Genomic DNA, 14,451 nt, shown 5'->3' with positions numbered 1-14,451 from the left:
CGAAACGGCGGGCGATAGAGACCCGGGACCGGAGGAATGGGGGCCAACTCTTCACACCACCTCCAGCCCATAGGCCGAGCCCGAGGCCCGCGGCCGCTCGCCACCCGCGACCGCCCACTCCCGCGGCCCGCGTGCCCGGGGCCAGCGAGCAGGGAGCCTCCCAGGTGCGAGGCGCATGCGCGCACGGCTCCGCTCCGCACGCCGTGGGCCCCGGCCCGGCCTCGGCCACAGACTGCGCCAGGCCCCACGCCGCCTCACGCCGAGCGGGGCCTCCGGGCGCCTCCTTCGCGGGCGCCGCCCCCAAGCTCTGGACGCCGGCATCACCTGGGTCGACCTTCGGGCTCGCACCTCCGGGCGCGGGGACCTGGAACCCCCTCTTCTAACCGCGGCGCCACCGGCGTCCTCAGAACTTGCTTCAGTTTAAGCTCAGCGCCTTCCTGGTTCCAGCGCCAGGCAGCGTCAGCCGAGCTGCCGAGTGCGTCGATGCAGGCCGCTAGGCCACCAGGAATGCCGAGCGAGTGGATTGTCATGCCGCCAATTTTTTGTTTAATGTTTGTTTCGCATGTTTGCATAATTGGATTTTCTTGTTCCCAAAAAGCAATAAAGGTGGGACTATGGGATGTTACTGCCTTAGTAATCGTCGTTATCGTCACAGATAATCAGTAAACATCTACATCGTGGGAAGTTATGTTTAAGACATTCGCGCAGAGCAAAATTGGTTAGTTCCTGTTAAGCGACGTCTAAATTCGCCCAACAATAATAAATCATGGAGTGCGTCTGCATAGAGTTGTGCATGATTAAACTGTAATGAGTTATTTGCAAAAATACATTAAAAATCGGAGTGTGTTGGGGGGGTGGGGGTTCTGCCTTGAAGGTGAAGGCATTCACGGATGGACTAAAATTAGTTCTAATATTAAAGTAACCGTTGGATAGAGGGAAGAAATCTGCCCGATGCGAGAAGTTTCTTCTAGAACAGAAATCAAATATATACATTTATCAAAAACTTCAGTGGCCGAAATTAAAGACATGCAACATTTTCTGTAGTTCATAGCATATTTTCCTTGTGTGAAAATTGTTTTTCACTATTTAGTCTAAGGAAGCAAAGCTAAGGAAATACATAAAATATCAGCCTGAGTTCCTGCCGACCTTTAGCTAGATACCAAGGTACAGATTTCCACAGACATTTGAGATGCAAATCACCTCCAATATAGATCTATTTCTGGGAAATCGCTGTACCTTAACTAACCAGTTTTGAGGGACCATTTTAAAATGGAACTGCAACACTCCATGTTTTCTTATAAATAATTCAAGAGCTGGGAGAACTCTTGGGGTCCAGATTTTTTGGTTGTTTTGTTTATATCTGTGCATATGCTGTCAGCTGAGTTTTAGCCTCCATATTTTTTTTTCTTTTCAAAACTGGTTTTTGAAATGTCTTATCTCAGGAAAATATTTGTTGTTTAGTGAAACTACATCATAGTGCTTATTAATATGATTTCAAAACTTTGGACTTCTTAAAACTGAAACTTCCTAACAGAGGAACTATTAGGGATGTAGAAGGGAAGGGGGCAGGATATAAGAGGCTAACAGAAGAGGTATATTGTATCATATATGGAAAATTCAAGAATGAAACCTATCTGTACAATTACACACTAATAAAATTTTAAATTAAATGTCCTCTCTGCAAGTAGAGCTCCATAGCCAGACTCTGGAGATTTACCATTGCTTCATCTACCATCCCTATAGTTAAAATGAGTCCAGAAGATGAAATATAGGGGAAATCTGTTGGATCAAATTACACAACAGTTTTGTCTGAGCCTTCTCTGGTTACCTTTAAAGTGGTCCTCTTTTCTTTCAGCTCAGAAGATGGCATAAGAGTTTGGGTTGAAGTCCTGTGTTTAAAGGGATAAAGAAGTATCCGGAGGGTCACCTAATGCCTTATCGGGCTTTTAGCAGCGCTTATTGGGGAGGTGTTTGTGAATATCCATTTCAGGAATCAGCCTGAGAGCTACTGGAACAGCATACCAAATTAGCAGATCCCCTTACAGATCATCCTGCTAAATAAGCTTTTTAAACAGTTTCACTGAAATTGTGTGATTATTCCGCTCTCTTATTGGAATTACAGTGTTACAGATAGTAGACCAATGCTCCTAAATTCCTAGAACTTGGAAATTGTAGTTTTTGAGTTTTGTGGAATAATAAAACCAAGTGTTGGTGGACTTCATTAGCGTCATTGCTGTTAATACTATAAAGGGAAGCGCTTGTCCTAAAAGCAGAAAAGAAAATGTCTTCAGAAGGAGAGATAACGCCAGAGACAACGTACAGCAACATTTCTATTCAGCTTTATTTTCATCTCCTTTAAATGTGCAGAGTAGCTGTGGCGTATTTAGTGTCACATGAAGTTATATAAAGCCTTAAATTACACTTATGTGAGAAACCCTTTATCTGCCACGTTACAACTGTGCCCTCTTTACAGATGTCTCAGCTTGTTTTGATGGAACTTCTCGAATTATTTGCTAAGTTTGCTGTTCTAACCAGTGAGCAGAAGACATACATATTAATGGTCTGTAACCGCTTTCATTTTTACTGAGTACTGGATCCAAGATAACGAGAACATGATCTTTTAACATCAGAAAAACCTCATTAATGTTTTGGGGTTTAAGTGCCCCCCAAAACCCACACTTAAAGGGGTATATTTGTTTACACGTTCAAGTAAATATAACTTTCCATATGTAAATATTCCTTTGTACGCAGAAGCAAGTATTTGCATAGCTAAAAATCTCACAGAAAGGCCCGTCTACAGGACACAGGCGTGTTCCCCCTATATAACAAATAGTTTGCATAAAATGAGTCAGAAATATAGTTTTTGAAGTTATGAATCAGAGAGAAAGAGAGTTGTTTTCCCCCCTCCGAAAAGTAAGTCTTTTTCCACAGTCCACGGTAAATAAAAATTAGGCGAGCGACAATTAACGTTTGTAATTTTTTCCGCAGAACTGAAAAAGTGATAATCCTTTGTTTTTCAAATTAGGAAATGCTTCCCGTGGTGCTAAATAATTAAGGACATGGTGCAGGGGGTTGTAAAGAAAAAGAATAAGAATCTTGAGACCTCAGAGAGGAAACGAAATGAAACTGCGCCTGACCCGGCTCTAAGAAAACACCTTAAAAGCGGATCTGGCGGGGGAGCAACTGTTCAGGAAACAAGTTAAATCGACCAACCCCTTGTAGCGGGAAATGTCTTCACGGGAGTCGGCTTTGACTCTGAGGAGCGAGTAATAGGGTGAATTACAGGGACGGGCACTCGGTAAGGCTGGCTGCCGGTAAGAAAGATCCTAAAAGGAGGTATAGGAGTCCAAGGAGCTGTAGCGAAGCCCTGCTCGCAGCAGGCACGTGAAGCCAGGATGCCCGGTGGTGCAGCTGCAGCGGCCTCAGGGAGGAAGGGGTGTGGGACCGGAATGCTGGAGTGATTGCTGGGCCTATTAACCGGAGAGCGCCCGATGCCGGGCCGGAGACCAGGGGTCATCAGTGTAGGGTCGAGCAGTTGGGGTGCTCTCCCGGACGGAGCAAGGCTGTAGGGTTGGATACTCTCTGAAGATACCCACCGACTCGGATTGCAGTGCACTTGTCCGTTTCCTTTTGGCCCCGCCTCCGAGAAGTCTATCCAGATCCCCAGTGTTTTACTAAGTCGTGACACCAACGCAAAATCCACGCTTAATTAAATTAATTAGGGATTCTTGTCAATCCTGGATTAATGGCCAAGAGCACCGCGGCCGAGGCTATCAGAAAAGCCAACCGCCAGGACCTACCTCCTCTCCCCGCCCCCTCTGGTCCCCTGCTTGCCCTCCCACTCCAACCCGGTGGACTCCTGCCTGGATCCTCCATCCTCAATATTCGCATTCATATTCATATTCATTCTCTCTCTCTCTCTCTCTCTCTCTCTCTCTCTCTCTCTCTCTCTCTCTCTCTCTCTCTCTCTCTCTCCCTCTCCCTCTCCCTCTCCCTCTCCCTCTCCCTCTCCCTCTCTCCCCCCTTTTCCTCCCTCTCTCTCTTCCTCACTCCCTCTCCTCCCCACCCCAGGTAGTGGCGCTCCTGCTACCCGCGAAGGGGTTCACTCAGAGTTGCGAGGGGAGGTAATTTACTCAGAACAAGGGGCCGCCTTTAGGAAGTATAAATAGTGAGACTTCAAGAGCTGCGTCGCTATCAGATCTGAACTCTCCGCAGGAAGAATTGTCAAAGATCTTAACATTGAACACGCGCGCTCCGGCAGGGAAGCATCAGTTCCCATTTCCCTCTGGCGGCCCCCGCCCCTTCCCTCCTCCCCCCTGTCCCCCCTCTCCCCTCCTCCTCTTCGTCCTCCTCCTCCTCCTTCTCTTACTTCTTTTTCTCCTTCTACTTCTCTTCTTTCTTCTCCTCTTTTTCTTCTTCTTCCTCCTCCTCCCTCTCCTCCCCCACCCCCTGCCCCATTGATGTGTTATTATTGGGGGGGCTGGAGCAGTAAAAAAAGAAGGAGGAAAAAAAGAGCGGGGCTCGGCAGGGAGAGCTTGAGCGCGAGGCTGACCGGCAGCGGCCGCGATGGAAGAACTTACAGCGTTCGTCTCCAAGTCTTTTGACCAGAAAGTGAAGGAGAAGAAAGAGGCCATCACGTACCGGGAGGTGCTAGAGAGTGGGCCGCTGCGTGGGGCCAAGGAACCGGGCTGCATCGAGCCGGGCCGCGACGACCGCAGCAGCCCGGCAGTCCGGGCGGCCGGCGGAGGCGGCGGCGCGGGAGGAGGCGGAGGCGGAGGCGGAGGAGGCGGAGGAGGTGCTGGAGGAGGAGGAGCAGGCGGAGGAGCTGGAGGAGGGCGCTCTCCCGTCCGGGAGCTGGACATGGGAGCCGCGGAGCGGAGCAGGGAGCCGGGCAGCCCGCGGCTGACGGATGGTAATGGCCTGTCCCCGGTCGCAGTTCCCCTTCCCGCTTTCCCCTGTCCTGCAGGCGAGAGAGGACCCGGGGCCCAACCGGGAGGAGGGCGGCAGCGCAGAGGGCCCTGGACCACAGCTTTAGAAGCGACAGAAATAGTGAAGGGGTGGGAGGCCAGACTGCTCAGTCGTGGGTGGGGTCCTCGCATGGGGGAGAACGTGGGGTTGTGCGCATCCTTGCTAGTTGCTCCGGTTGCACCGAAATGCATTTTTTCGCGAGCGGGAGGATGGAGCCCGCGCTGCGGGACAAGGAAGTTTGCGTGGCCCTCTGTGAGAGGGGGTGCGGCAAGGAGCTCACCAGGAGACCAGTTGTGAAGAGCCTGTAGTCCCGAGTTTGCCCGAACCCCTTTCCTAGGCCTAGATGAGGGGGGGGGGGAGAAAGAGAAGAACCACAGTAGGTTGCCCCTTTTTTAGAGATGCCACCAAAACCCCTATAACTCTGCGAAGCCCCCTAAATCTCTGGATCTTGGGGACCAAACCTCGCATTCTCGTTGAACTGTTAAGGTAGAAGGCGGCCAGAGGTCCAGGCCAAGCTGAATTTCTGTCAGTGGAGTCTGTGGGGTGTACTAGGGGTGCACTATAGACAGAATTTCTTTACTGCCTAGAATCCTGCAGTACTTTAGGAGTGTGTGTGTGTGTGTGTGTGTGTGTGTGTGTGTGTGTGTGTGTGTGTGTGTGTTGGTGAGGGTATCATTTTGGAGCCAGCAGTGTTAGAAAACGGCTTTATCAAACGGCAAAGCGTCTATCAATTCGAAGTTAAAAATTAATTTAGCACTCGGTACTGCAGTAACTGGTGTGCTGCCATATTTTTCCAATTAAGAAAATATGTGGCATGCGTAGAATCACAAATTTAAGCAAGCAATTAGCTTGTTTATAACACGGTCTGTTCCTGTTTAGGCCATTAAGTGGAAAGTCGGGGGCGAAAGAGACATTATATTAAGTCTATTAATCAACTTGAAATTTGGACTTGTTTCCCTTTGAAGCCCCTAAACTTTGAGGGGTATCTGCTCTGTGGGTGACAACAGACAAAAGCCTTCCTCTTCTCATCTGAAGGATGTGTGTTCCTGTTTAAATTTTACTACAATGTTAGGGAGAGTATTTTCCTATTGAATTGACCCCCTAATGTTTGCTGTGACCTTATCTACTTCCTTCCTGGAGGAAGGACAAACGTCCACAAATTGAGCAGCAGAAATACAGGCAACAAATAAGATTGCCGTGTAGAAAGCCAGGCTGGGGCGCGATGTGGCGGTTGTCTTCTTCCAGTTCCGGGACCATGTCCTCCTTAATTTAGAAAGTGACAGGGTAACTGTAAAAGGGCCGAGAGGAACCCCTCAGGGTTCCCAGCTCAGGGACTTGGCTTAGATAGCCTACCAACCACAAGGTCCGAAGCCTGCATGTGCCGATTCCTAGGGCTGTTGACTTCCAAGCTCAGGGCAAGTGTTAATTTCTTTGTAGCTTGGCTCTTTCCAGACGTGATTTTTATTTTTCCTTGTTGATCCGGATCCTGGGTTGGGAGGAATCGCAAACAGACTCTACTATCTAAACTTAGCTTTGACACTGGACACCCGTCTCCAAATCAGGCACAGAGGATGAAGGTTAGGTGGACCTTATATTGATATGGGCCTGACTTTGGCACTCCGCATCGGTGCCCTTTGGCATAGACGCATATCATACCTCCTATGACTCCCTTTGCTCAAACTGGCAGAGCTCCTATCTTTTACGTGGAAGGAAAGGGCCGCAAAGCAGCAATGGATGTGTGCAAAAAAAATTGCATATTTTATTAAACATCCGAGCTGCTGGATGCATGAAAAGGTTTTAACAGCCAATAGAAACCGAGGAATGTTCTTCTTGAACCTGTTGATCTCAGTGGGTTTAAGCCTTTAGGGTCCAGCTTTGGTTTCCACTGGGGAGGGAGAAGGAGAGGACAGATGTACGGGGTGGGTTTTGCTGACCACCAGAGTCTGTCTGGTTTGCTGCCTCTACCCTTCTGGCCCAGCGTGGGCGGCCAGTCCTCCAGGCCGCGAACATGGCGTGGTTGCCTGTGCCAATTCGACCCGGGTCTGGCAGGGAGTACAGGGACTGTCTAGCTGCCGATGGAACCATCCCTAAGGGTCTGGTCAGAGCCCTTGTGTGCGCGGGGACGTGGCTTTCTGTGCCTCGCAGTCCCAGTGTCTCCTTTTCCCGCTGCGACCTTTCAGCCAGCCCAGTTGTTCCTAAATTAGACCAGCAAGTTTGCGGGAGGCAAAGGGCCAGAGGCAGCAGAGGCTGGCGGGACAGTGGAACAGTCCTCTGGGGATGGCTGGCTTGCGAGGCCTTTGCGTGGCCTTGCCGCGCCCTTTAACCAAGACCGCGCTCTGCGAGAGGCCGGCGCGACGCTTTTGATTTCCGTGAGTGCATGGGGCAGTGAGTGCCAGAGGGTCAGGAATGCTTTTGGTGTTGGCAGAAGAAGGGAAGAGTATAGGTAGGGATAGATTGAGCTGAGACTACAGTTGAATTGGGTGGCTGCAAGTCCACTTTGTCCCCAGGCAGCCGTAGAGACGACTTTGCGGGTCTCTCACCGGGTCTTTATGGGGATCCCCACCCCGGGTGTTAGGAGTCTCTAGCCTTCCATTGGACAAATCTGGTAACCGGCTTGTCTTGTTGTTTTTGCCCGTGTGTGTGTGTGTGTGTGTGTGTGTGTGTGTGTGTGTGTGTGTTGGTGCGTGCTCCGACGCACGTGTGGTCCGTCCGTGGTGCCCTCTCCAGTGTCCCCCGAACTGAAGGATCGCAAAGACGATGCGAAAGGGATGGAGGACGAAGGCCAGACCAAAATCAAGCAGAGGCGAAGTCGAACCAATTTTACCCTGGAACAACTCAACGAGCTGGAGCGGCTTTTCGATGAGACTCACTATCCAGACGCTTTCATGCGCGAGGAACTGAGCCAGCGACTGGGGCTTTCTGAAGCCAGAGTACAGGTACCCCACTGCGAGCAGACGGAGGCTGGGCCCTGAAAGCTAGAGCCCTGCACCTAGGGTTTGCCATAGCTTAGGGGAAACATGTAGGCTGCTGGTGCAGGTGTCTGGTGTACGGTGAGAAAGCGGGGGAAGGATATCTTTGCTAGATTTCTTAGTTTCTAAAATGGATTTTGATCCCCGTAGCCCCTTTCACCCCTAAGCCAACATATGTTCGCTGAAGAAGAAAGCTGCGCTGGGCCTGCTCCCAGAGTTTCTATTAACCACACCCCCCTTGCCTCATGCTGACTTTAATGTGGTTTAATCCTAATGGGCCTACTTTTATAAGCCTTAAAAAAAAATCCCACAGAAAACGTTTTATCTCTGAAGCCTTAAAAGTTACAACAAGTATTTTGCTCTCTGCAGTTGGGTTTCGTTGAGGGTCTTGGGTTTGCCAAACGGATATACCAATTAGGTTTATAGATGTAAGGACTATAAAGAAAATTAGCATCTGTTAAGTGCAAAAATTTACAGTGTCTGTTAGCGGGTCGATCTCTAACCGGGTGTGAAACAGAGTACACCGAATGTATTTGGTCACCCTTTGTTCCTTCATTTAACCAACGCAAATAACCTAAACGCGAACGAAAACTCCATTTTTAAAGCAACGTACACATCTTATTATTGATGTTTGCAAAACCTAACCTTAAGAAAATGCTCATATCACATGAAGTAAGAATTGCACCTTTTTTCATTATTGGTTGTTTAGGTGAATGTAAAACCAAAAAGTGAGGTTACGGATAATCTAAAGGTGGAATTATAAACACACGTACATATCCTTCCAGCTTTATGGGGAACAAATTTAAACGTTTCAGATTGTATTTCCGCTCAAATAATAAAATTGGGGGAAAATGATGGTCATTATTTGTTTGAACACATGGAGCAGTTTTAGCCTAGAACATCTGCAGCTGTTACAAAGTATCGCTGTAACAGATACTCCCTGGGTCTCTAGGCAGAGAGACCACCATCTGTAAGGAACTATGTGCAATTCTTATGGGGCTTCCCCGCATCTTGTAATAGGATCAGGGGGAAAAAACAGAGCAGTAACGTGGACACAGGAAAAATAATAATAGGCCTCCTTGGTCATCACGACGTCAATCCCAGAGCCTTCCTTTTTAAGCCTGCTCTGCTTTGCAGCCTGCGCTGAGCTCTCTAGAGACTCCGCAACCCCTTAAAACCGTGATAATTATTGCAGCCGTGAGTAATAGTATCTCCATTCCAACTCTTCTAGGGGAAAAAAAAGAGTCAAGAAGCCTCAGGCCATGTGAGTCACACAAAGGGTGGCACCCTGGCATGAAATCCACCCTTCCATTATACTCAATATCAGGAGAATTTTTGAAGATTTACATTGACTCTGGCACTTGGTTTCAAAAACTTATCAGAAAAGGCTCTGAAGCAATATTTCCCTCTTATGTTTTTTTTTAAAAAAACATTAATTTGTGAATCAATCAATATGCTGTTATTGGAACTGGAGTATTAAAAAGCAAGCCTTATTTGAATTTTTTTAAAAAATAAAAAATTCACACTGACTTGAAAAGTTGGCAAGTTATTAAAGAACACCATATCCAATATCCAGGGATTACTTGATTCATACCCCACCCCTCCTGTCTGTGGCAACACTTGTGTGTTTTTTTTAAAATGAACTTTATTGCTGCTTTTTCCCCCCTCATACTTTCATTTAAGTTACAGGAGCTATTTTCTGGAATCCTTCCTACTGTCCTAACTGCAGGCAGTGGCTTTTTCTATAGAAGCAAATTAGATTATCATGATAATGGCACAATTATTCTGCCACTGTGTTACACTCTGCGCACAGAGGGACAGAGAAATTCTAAACTTCTTTGTAGTGAAGCTTATATGACACTAATTACCTCCCCTCCCTTGCTTCTCCCTCCCCCCACCAAAATAAGAGTCATTATTTGCTTTACTGTTTGGGTTTTTCTTTGAGATGAAGCTAATTAATATTACAGGCTATTACTGAGTCCATTCTTCTTGGGTCTTAACTGGGTAAACATTTAAACCCATTATCACATTGGAGTCAGGTACCAGGGAGTGTTTTAGGCCCCTGGGACTCTGTAATGTGGAAAGATGAAACCGGAACTAATAGTAATTTATCAAGGAACAATTTATCTTACAAAGAGTCTAGGAAGTCTTTCTATTTTATACTTTATCTACATTTCTCATTTTGGAAATTGAGGCTGTTTTGTATGACTTAAAACTTGCTCTTTATATCCCAAGATTGACCTAAACACTACTATTTTTTATTGCACAACTATACTTTAAGACATGAAAATGTTTTGAATCACTGAGTTTTATGTGTTTTTTTCTCCCCCTCCCTCTCTCTCAACTTGTAGGTCTGGTTTCAAAATCGAAGAGCTAAGTGTAGAAAACAGGAGAATCAGCTCCATAAAGGTATATCTTATCATGCATTTTATTAGTAAGTAAAAGTGGGGAGTGGAGGGGATATTACACTATCAGAGACAAAAACATCTTAGGGATGCAGGTAGGACTTGATTTAAGTGAGGTTTCTGGACAGTTAATGGAAGTTCTACTACTTTGAAACCAGCTGCAACTTATTTCATTCATAGCAGCAATTTAGAAAAAAAAAAGTGACATCCTATTTCTACTAGAATCCGTTCTATCTTGCTATCACTTGGCACCTTGGGGATTTTGACAAGAAATGTTGACCTCACCTCTTCTGTTTCATTTCCCTTGTTGTTGTTTTTTTTTTTATAGGTGTCCTTATAGGGGCCGCTAGCCAGTTTGAAGCTTGTAGAGTTGCACCCTATGTCAACGTAGGTGCTTTAAGGATGCCATTCCAGCAGGCAAGTACAACCTAGCTTCAAGCTGTTTTTAAATGTAATAAGGCCTGGATGTTTGGACTGTTGAACAGACCCTGTCTCTGAGCCTCAAATGTCCATTCAGTTGAAGAACCCATTTCAAGATTATATAATAATCCCGCTCTCCTTTAAAAACCTATACAGTGTCATGGCCTCAAATATTCAGTGCTCTCTGTTTTCATGGGGACCCCCGAAGGAGCCTGAAGGCAGTAACCTGCCTTTTAGAAAATGCATTTAAGATTACACGTGGGGAGTAGAAGGAGCAGCCTTTGATTAGAATTTCGTCAAATCAAATACAGAGGCCACTCCAAAGGTGTTTTGAAAGCAATCTTCAAAATATTCTTGCTAGGTGTCTTCTACCCCCAGTCACTTTCAGTGTCTCTGGCAGAAGACAAATAAACACAGCGATTCCCAATTCAGACTTATCTTCAAAAAGCTGTCCTTACAAAAACAAAACAAACAAACAAAAAAAAAAGGCTTCCTCTCTGATAGAAAGCAAAGACTTGGTCTTCCCAGGTCTGGCTGCCCTACCTCAGCTATCCCTTTCTGAGCCATTAAAAAAAAAAAAAGACCTTTAGAAGAACTTTTTTAAAGGAAAGCCTGCAGCAATGATTCAGTCCTGGGAAATCCCAGTGTTCTGAACTCCCCACTCTGGAAGCCCGAGGGCAAAATGCTTTCCTTGCCACTTTCTGACCTTCCCCATCTTCAGCAGGCATCCCTGCTCACCAAGGCTGTAATGCCACCACCAGTACCCTGGACTGGGAGACTCCAAGTGATACCCATCTAGGGAGCATTAGAATTAGAGCGAGATGAGTGTCCTCACCTCACCAGGAGACCCTGGACCCTGATGGGAAGCCCTTTGAAATGAGGAGAGTTGTGTGTGGGGGGGGGGGGGCACAGGTAGAACTTACTAAGACACTGGCCCTACTAAGAAGGTAGAGATCTTCAGGCCAGTAGAATCAGCCTCAGTGAGAAGACTATTAGGAATTTAGACTAAGTCCTGCTGACTTGGGGTCAGCATTGAAACAGGATCCTCAGGAAAAGTTGAGACCTGCAGATGCAAGACCGTCTCTAAGTGGCAAGAAAAAGTTATGTATTTTATTTTAGTAGTGTGTCCAAGATGTTTGTGACAGAGACAGGAGGAAGGTAACAGTCCTTAAACACAACCTTTTCAAGATATCGCTGAGTTGAGGTGGTGTTGCATGGGTACCATATCAAGGTATGGTATCAGCCACCAAGTCCCCGAAGGGGCCATAACATTCCTGCAGACAGGGATGAGGAACCCAAACAAACATGTTCTTAATGACCTGGGGGTAGTAATGGGATGCCACAGATTTAGCAAAAACAAAAACCTATAATACCCTTCTCCAAACGGATGTTTAGCAAAATGTAGCTTCCCTGTCGCGCACCCCAATTCTCCCCATAGCCAAGTTGGACGCCGTTAATGTTCTGTTTCTATTCTGTTGTTACCCTAGGATAGTCATTGCAACGTGACGCCCTTGTCCTTTCAGGTTCAGGCGCAGCTGCAGCTGGACAGCGCCGTGGCGCACGCGCACCACCACCTGCATCCGCACCTGGCCGCGCACGCGCCTTACATGATGTTCCCGGCACCGCCCTTCGGACTGCCGCTGGCCACGCTGGCCGCGGACTCGGCCTCCGCCGCCTCGGTGGTGGCTGCTGCCGCCGCCGCCAAGACCACCAGCAAGAACTCCAGCATCGCAGATCTCAGACTAAAAGCTAAAAAGCACGCGGCCGCCCTGGGTCTGTGACGCCGACGCCGGCGCCACGGTCGCTGGAGCCTCCCGAGCGGCGCGACCCCGCACGCCCTCCCGCGATCGGCTGCTTCTCCCGCACCCGCTTCGGACCGCCGAGGCCCGCCCCTTCCCCGCTGACCGCCTCCCGTTTCTTTCTGCTCCCTGGATTCCTAGGGCCGGACTCTGCGTTGGACCCGGGATCCCACGAGGGCCACCAGCCCAGGGGCTCTTGGGACTAAAATTCGGCTTTGTAGGAGCGGGTTTGGATGAGTCTGGCTAGAGCCTGGACAAAGGAGTGTGGGAACAGTGAGAAGTGGATAGCGGCAAGACTGCGGCGATGGACTCCTACATTGAAATAAAATCGTGCTAACAACAAATGAGCAAAAACAAAAAGAATAGAGAACAAACTAGAGAGAAAAGGAGAAAGGGAGCTTGTTTCTTATGGCTATTTGGCTGGAATTAGAAAGAGAACGACGAAGCAAAACAAGTCTAAAAATTATTTTGTACATAAAAATACGGAAAAAATAACCTGGATGAATCTTGAGAGAAAGGGGGGAGGGGTTTACCAACTAAAATGTATGTTTTTTTAATGGTCCAAGAAAGCAAAACAGAAGGAAGAGGTATACTTATTTAAAAAAAAAATTAACATGAAAAAAATGCGCAGCTGGGAAGTTCACAGGTTTTGAAGCTGACCTTTTTCTGCGAAGTTCACTTTAATACGAGACATTTGATAAGAGAGGCGGGCCTCCTTTTACGTTGAATCAGATGCTTTGAGTTTAAAAACACCATGTATGGAAGAGCAAGAAGAGGGAAGACGGTTTGAAAACGAGGAGGAAAAAAAAAGGACGTTAATACAAAAAAAAAAGTGATGCCACAGACAATGATTCCTCTGAAAAATTATTATGGCAGAACTGTCCAGACTGCTGACAGTAAATTCTGGTTTGCATGTTACTTGTATTCCATTGATGGTGTCCCCTCCCCTCCCCACACTCAATGTGCACTCTCTACACCTTCGTTCTCAGTGTGGAAAGCGTCTGGATGTGGATCCACATCTAATTTGTCCGGCCTTTAATCCCAAGGGGCAAAGGGAAAAAGTCGAAAGGGAGTTACACACACTCTTGAGTCTTCCAAGAAGATAGAGGCGGTTAGCAAAATACAGGGAAAAGAAAAAGAGCAAAGGAAGCCATGAAGGTATACAGCCGTGCACCGTGCTAGACGCGTCGTCGGTTCCCTCCCGTTTCGTGAATTCCCCTTGCTGGTTTCTTGAAGTCCTGTTTGAGGATAATGCTTTATTTCCCCCCCTCTCTATCCCGTCAAATCCACCTTAAACGACACCCAGCTAGGTACAGACACTAGGTTTGTGTATAATATGTTGATAAACACGAACAAAGTTTATTTTGGCTATAATGTGTGAACTAATGGTTGACTTTCAGCATTTGCATTTTATCTCACAAAGGTGTATTCATTCAAGTAATCTTTTTATTTGTTTCAATTCATGTAGCTATTTAAACAGGGACACCTTGGGCTAAGCAACCTGTAGTCCAAATTCTCTAGCAAGCCTGCCTAGGGCTTTTTCCCCCCTTTTAATTTACAAGAAAGAGGAAAAGCTCTTCTTACTGAACTTCGGTATGCGTTTGAGCTTTGTAACTATTTGTTCTCCATGAAAACAAAATTATTTATATTTGCCATATTTTTTCTAGTGTATTAAGTTATTTTAAACAAAAGATGCTGTTATGATGTGTTGTCAGTACAAAATGTTTCGGCTCCACTTCTGTTAAACCATTTAAATAAGTGCCAAGTTATTAACCGAAGACACTTTGCGATCAATTGAATGAAAATAGTATTGTTTCATTTGATGGGGTTCGCGTCATCTTTGTTCTTGTTACTATTAAAATATCTGGGATACTCTTCCTTCTTCCTTTT

The 14,451-nt window shown here is 46.8% G+C and overlaps 2 protein-coding genes across 3 annotated transcripts in view; one reads left to right on the top strand and one right to left on the bottom strand.

Annotated features, from left to right (window-relative positions):
- Rsrc1 (arginine and serine rich coiled-coil 1) overlaps positions 1 to 12,342 on the bottom strand; it is a 290,661-nt gene extending 278,319 nt beyond the window's left edge. The window contains exons 1-6 of the mRNA XM_075950688.1: positions 12,245 to 12,342; positions 7,667 to 7,887; positions 6,934 to 7,163; positions 6,120 to 6,231; positions 5,150 to 5,307; positions 4,642 to 5,029 (exon numbers count right to left, since the gene is read on the bottom strand). Coding sequence (XP_075806803.1) covers positions 4,642 to 5,029; positions 5,150 to 5,307; positions 6,120 to 6,231; positions 6,934 to 7,163; positions 7,667 to 7,887; positions 12,245 to 12,342 — 1,207 coding nt within the window. The remainder of the gene's footprint in view (positions 1 to 4,641; positions 5,030 to 5,149; positions 5,308 to 6,119; positions 6,232 to 6,933; positions 7,164 to 7,666; positions 7,888 to 12,244) is intronic.
- Shox2 (SHOX homeobox 2) lies at positions 4,033 to 14,436 on the top strand. 2 transcript variants are annotated; one of them, XM_075950499.1, is made up of 5 exons: positions 4,033 to 4,912; positions 7,696 to 7,904; positions 10,289 to 10,346; positions 10,671 to 10,759; positions 12,286 to 14,436. In XM_075950499.1, the coding sequence occupies exons 1-5, from the start codon at positions 4,567 to 4,569 to the stop codon at positions 12,541 to 12,543; spliced, it is 960 nt and encodes a 319-aa protein (XP_075806614.1). In that variant the 5' UTR covers positions 4,033 to 4,566; the 3' UTR covers positions 12,544 to 14,436. The 2 variants fall into 2 exon arrangements, with proteins under 2 accessions (XP_075806614.1, XP_075806613.1); XM_075950498.1 differs by having other exon boundaries at positions 12,250 to 14,436.
- The last annotated feature ends 15 nt before the right edge of the window (positions 14,437 to 14,451 follow it).

Source organism: Microtus pennsylvanicus, chromosome 16, assembly GCF_037038515.1.
Source record: "Microtus pennsylvanicus isolate mMicPen1 chromosome 16, mMicPen1.hap1, whole genome shotgun sequence".
Classification (NCBI taxonomy): domain Eukaryota; kingdom Metazoa; phylum Chordata; class Mammalia; order Rodentia; family Cricetidae; genus Microtus; species Microtus pennsylvanicus.
Note: the sequence above shows the minus strand (reverse complement) of the source record. Positions and strands in the feature narration are given on the sequence as shown.

What these genes read in the sequence shown, in the direction of transcription:
- Shox2 (XM_075950498.1), top strand. Translation starts at nt 4,567, where the DNA reads ATGGAAGAACTTACAGCGTTCGTCTCCAAGTCTTTTGACCAGAAAGTG. An exon ending in CAGCCCGCGGCTGACGGATG is followed by an intron (nt 4,913 to 7,695) that starts GTAATGGCCTGT and finishes TGCCCTCTCCAG; the next exon opens with TGTCCCCCGAACTGAAGGAT. An exon ending in TTTCTGAAGCCAGAGTACAG is followed by an intron (nt 7,905 to 10,288) that starts GTACCCCACTGC and finishes CTCAACTTGTAG; the next exon opens with GTCTGGTTTCAAAATCGAAG.